The 2,175-nt window shown below is 44.4% G+C and overlaps 1 protein-coding gene across 1 annotated transcript; it reads left to right on the top strand.

Moving 5' to 3' along the window:
• The first annotated feature begins 360 nt into the window (after positions 1–360).
• On the top strand, positions 361–1,791 carry UTP3 (UTP3 small subunit processome component). Its single transcript, XM_007942776.1, has one exon. It carries the CDS (start codon positions 361–363, stop codon positions 1,789–1,791), a length of 1,431 nt encoding a protein of 476 aa, XP_007940967.1.
• The last annotated feature ends 384 nt before the right edge of the window (positions 1,792–2,175 follow it).

The raw sequence follows: 2,175 nt of genomic DNA on the forward strand, positions 1-2,175 counted from the left end.
AAGAACGGACATCTCCGGAAAGGACTCTGCGGAACGGAACTTCCTCCTCCTATGGTTCCTTGACGGAGGGTTTTGATTCACCGGAAGGAATTGTAGTTAAAGGCACAGTAAAAGAAAAGGAGGTGCTGTTAATTTGAGTAGGCCTACGGGACCAAGCGGAATTCGTGGTTCTCACTCCACACAGAGAGCATCCTGGGAGGCGGAAGAATTCGGAAGTTCCAGTAGCCGACTAGAGCGCCTGACAAATCGCATGGTAGGCGAGCACACGGCGTGTTGCTGAAGCGTGTAGTGTGTGCGCCAAGGTCAGAGGTGGTCGAAACTCGGCATCGGTGTAGTACCTGATACCGCGTGTGAGGAGCCATGGTTGGGAGATCCCGGCGGCGCGCAGCGGCCAAGTGGGCAACTGTACGGGCCAATTCGGGACGCAGCCCGGCGGACGAAAAAGACGACGACGCCGAATTGCCACCTTCACCCGGGGACTCCAGCTACTACCAAGACCAGGTAGATGATTTCCATGAGGCACGATCCCGGGCTGTCTTGACTAAGGGCTGGAATGAAGTAGACAGTGGGGACGAGGAGGAGGATGGCGATGAAGAGGAGGAGGTACTAGGCCTAGATATTGACGATGAGGACGATGAAGATGGTGAAAGTGTTGGGGGTGAGGAGGATGAAAGTGATGATGATGGTGGAAGCTCCATGCAGAGCGAGACTGAGGCCTCTGTGGATCCCAGTTTGTCGTGGGGTCAGAGGAAGAAACTTTATTATGACACGGACTATAGCCCCAAGTCCCGAGGCCGCCAGAGTCAACAAGAAATAGAGGAGGAAGAAAGAGAGGAGGAAGAGGAAGCACAGATCATCCAACGGCGGCTAACTCAAGCTCTTCAAGAGGATGATTTTGGAGTCACTTGGGTGGAGGCTTTTGCAAAACCGTCGCCCCAGGTAGATGAGGTCGGGACACAGGTTGTGAAGGATTTAACGAAAGTTTCGGTGAAAGAGAAGCTGAAAATGCTGCGGAAGGAATCACCAGAGCTCTTGGAGTTGATAGAAGACTTGAAAGGCAAATTGACAGAGTTGAAGGATGAGTTGGAGCCATTGCTAAGGTTGGTGGAGCAAGGAATCATTCCACCAGGAAAAGGAAGCCAATACTTGAGGACCAAGTACAACCTCTACTTGAACTACTGTTCCAACATTAGTTTTTATTTGATCCTGAAAGCTAGGAGAGTTCCTGCACATGGACATCCTGTCATAGAAAGGCTTGTTACCTACAGAAATTTGATCAACAAGCTGTCATTTGTGGATCAGAGGCTGTCCTCTGAAATTCGTCATCTACTTAAACTTAAAGATGGTACTGGAAAGAAAGAATTTAATTTCAAAGTAAAATCCACCAAGGCCAAGCCAAAGTCTGTTTCAGAGACTTCTGCTGCTACTTCTGATGTTACAGAGCTTTCTGATGATTCTAATTTTGTTAAGGAAGCTGCCCTGAAATACTGTAAGGAAATAGAAGAGGGACAAAAGTTGAAGAGGAAGAAAGAAGAAAGCACTGAAGAACAGGCTCTTGAAGATCAAAATGCAAAGAGAGCCATTACCTATCAGATTGCTAAAAATAGAGGACTTACACCTAGGAGAAAGAAGATTGATCGAAATCCCAGAGTGAAACACCGGGAGAAGTTCAGAAGAGCCAAAATTCGCAGAAGAGGCCAAGTTCGTGAAGTACGCAGAGAAGAGCAACGTTACAGTGGTGAATTATCTGGCATCCGTGCAGGAGTTAAAAAGAGCATTAAACTTAAATGAAAATTTTTGCTTAAGATTTTTGGCAATTTTGAATAAATAAGTTTTCTTAACGAGTAAAGTGCTTGTATTTGTATATAATACTTAAGCTTAAATTTCAAAAATTTTTATCAGAGAAACTTGGTTGGGTTATTGCACAATTTCTTTGTCTTACCTTAATGTCATACTAAGAACTGTGGAAGCAATATAAAGGTACTTGGGAAAAGTTTTGTAAAGTTCTCTAATATTAGCTTAGAAAATTTTCAATGCTAGTTGTAGAGTAGAAATCAAACTTAAAACACTTTTTCTGCTTTTCACATAAACTGAAGTGAATATACCATTGGATGTTATTTGTAAGATAGTATGTAAAGTAATTGTAACATTTCACTCAGCTAACCATAATCTGGG

Source organism: Orycteropus afer, unplaced genomic scaffold, assembly GCF_000298275.1.
Source record: "Orycteropus afer afer isolate SDZICR_OR568_19922 unplaced genomic scaffold, OryAfe1.0 scaffold00098, whole genome shotgun sequence".
Lineage (NCBI taxonomy): Eukaryota > Metazoa > Chordata > Mammalia > Tubulidentata > Orycteropodidae > Orycteropus > Orycteropus afer.

Bases quoted from the DNA above. Each gene is read 5' to 3' on its own strand.
- UTP3 (XM_007942776.1), top strand. From the start codon at position 361: ATGGTTGGGAGATCCCGGCGGCGCGCAGCGGCCAAGTGGGCAACTGTA.